The following is a 2,497-nucleotide window of genomic DNA, read 5'->3' as shown; positions in this document are numbered from 1 at the left end:
TCCATATTACCTCGAAGGGTAGCTAACGATCCCAAACAAAGTGAGATGATCTCCCTACAAAAGTTTCGGTCAGAGCAGTTAGCTTAATGTGATTTGAAGGTCGAATATTCACATGATCAAAAAATTTGGTTTCCATCTGGTTGCACAGTGTTCCCTCTTCTGCGTTTGTTTTAATGTATCCGAAATATATGCAAGGCAACACGGGCCACAAGTGCCCCACGAGACATGAAGCAACTACGAGTTTTACTGCTTCCCTTCCCCCTGGAGGGATGGGTTACCCCTGGCAGTATGTCGCCGATACCCATAAATGCACTCGGAGAAGAAGGGTCATTGAGGAGTAGGGTCTTTTCTTTATGAAAACAATAGGAAAAAAAGGCTTCAATGTATCTCCACCAAATATAAACGTATGAAGAAAAATTTGTTTGAGTACAATCGGCCTAAACATGTTGATGATAGTCACTAATAAAGAATAAAAGCGGTTTCTTTATATGATAGAATTCAGTATTGTTTTACCTGCTCATGTTGTTTGAAATACAAAAAAAGGAAAGAATCGAAATATCTGGAACAAATGCGATAGCTGCTTCATCCGGGGAAATGAATTTCATGAAAACTGGTAGCAAGAAAACAAACAGCTCGCAAGATACAACATCTTTTCAAGATATTTTTTTTACCTCAGTTAGGTTATATAATTCTTTCTTTCGAAATTCGTTATTTTAGATATTCAAAGCTTCTCACATTACCAAAAAGCTCAACTTTCAGACAACATTTGGCAGGACGTAGATTTGTAGCCGATTTGCGAGTTGCTTGTATTCTGTCTGACGTCATGAAATTCATTTTCTTTGTAGCGCGCCTTAAGGCGACGTCTGAGTCGCGAATCACGAGAATCACGTGATCACAACAACACTCGCGTGAGGGTGGGAGTGGTATTGTCCCAAGGAGACAGGGTACTTAAGCCAGTAGTCGAGCGGCAGCCTGAGACTTCTGGCTGGAAGAGGTGGCTTGGAAAGGATTGAGGTACCAGAAATAGTTTAGAAGCTTACAAACTCGATTAACAAGGGAATTTAAGCATAACTTAGATTGACGTATGCAAAAACTATATTTCAATGCAAGACAACCATCCATCCATTCATTCATTCATTTTTATCACTAGCTATACTGGAAATCCATTTATGTCCACTATGTCCAGTTGTTTAAAAAGCTTTACATGCTAATCTGTATCATTATTATAATACTCCGATCGACCATTATTTTAACACTTAGATCGATAAAAATATGTTCACGGAGACTTTGCTAATTTCTTTGGCTGAAAGTATGCGTGACGCGACTAAAATATGACGTTTTAATTGCATCGATGGGTATTGATCTCTTTGAAAAAACAGACCCAGTATTTCAGCCAGCGTTTATGACCGTTGTCTCATTCCTTTTCAGTGTCGCAAATCTGAATATGAAGTAGACGATGAGGACATCCCAATGGAAAACATCAGATATGTCGAGCCCGGTATAAAGCAGCCAAATGCGATTAACCTTTTCCCGCTTGACAAGTACGCTTACGCCCCTGAGAGTAACCTGTAAACGACTGGTAGCTACACAGGATTGTACAGTACAGTCTTATCGGAACCTGAAGCCTGGACTGTCTTAGTTACATTAGACAGAGGCAGAGAGAGAGAATTTTGTGAATACATCAATATGATACTCATGATCAAGTCCAAAAGCCAATAACGGCTATATTTGCTTGAAGGGGTTGGTTTTTAGCCCGACAATGGTTCCTTAGAGAGGCGGTGTGACCTAGTGGTTAGGGCGCTGGACTTGTAATGCAGTTGGGATTGTTAACAATTTTTATGTTCAGTTTTCATAGTTATTTCGCTGATTTCAAGTGTCTCCAAATAGCACTGCAGTGCTAAATACTTAGACACTTTTACAGAGATTATTATTATTATTATTATTATTATTATTATTATTATTATTATTATTAATATTATTATTATTAAGTACAAACATATTGATGTACAAAACTGTAATTTAACATGTAGGATATAACCTGCAAGATTGAGTGTAAGATTTAAAATGTTTGACAGAATATTTGCTTGATCAAATCTTCATGTTGTTCTCGTTTGAAAATAAAAAAAAACATTGCCTATGAACTTTTCTTCCCTGCATTGGAAGCATATAAAAACGTGAAATTTCATTTTCCGACATAAGACATATCCTGCCCTCGAGGAGCTACTAAACATTGTTTCAAATGCAGCAAAGTGTCTGTTGGTAGTCTTATTTGTAGGTTTATTTCTTTGTCTCTTTCTTCAAAGGCAACTCGTATTACTAAAATTTGCTAATTTCAACAAACGTTCAGCACCTAAATGAATTTTCTCTAAAGCTCTTGTCAAATAAGTTACTATTATTAAAAGTGGATTATCGAATAATGCATTTCCAGAGTTTTGATTGGTTTACCGGTCATGATAAATGTGCCATGCCTCTAAAAAATGATGTCAATGTACGCGTC

General features: G+C 37.2%; 1 protein-coding gene across 2 annotated transcripts in view; it reads left to right on the top strand.

Annotated features, from left to right (window-relative positions):
• Nucleotides 1–1,897, top strand: part of LOC146479517 (glutamate receptor 2-like) — a 38,402-nt gene extending 36,505 nt beyond the window's left edge. The window contains exons 15-16 of one of the 2 annotated variants that reach the window (XM_085110349.1): nt 846–1,014; nt 1,429–1,562. In XM_085110349.1, the coding sequence (XP_084966475.1) occupies nt 846–1,013 (168 nt within the window). In that variant the 3' untranslated portion in view covers nt 1,014; nt 1,429–1,562. Of the gene's footprint in view, nt 1–845; nt 1,015–1,428 lie in introns of both variants that reach the window. The other variant, XM_085110350.1, reaches the window with a different exon arrangement.
• Nucleotides 1,898–2,497: the final 600 nt, after the last annotated feature.

The sequence above is a fragment of the Pavona decussata genome, unplaced genomic scaffold, assembly GCF_977016875.1.
Source record: "Pavona decussata unplaced genomic scaffold, jaPavDecu1.1 SCAFFOLD_58, whole genome shotgun sequence".
NCBI classification, from domain to species: domain Eukaryota; kingdom Metazoa; phylum Cnidaria; class Anthozoa; order Scleractinia; family Agariciidae; genus Pavona; species Pavona decussata.
Note: the sequence above shows the minus strand (reverse complement) of the source record. Positions and strands in the feature narration are given on the sequence as shown.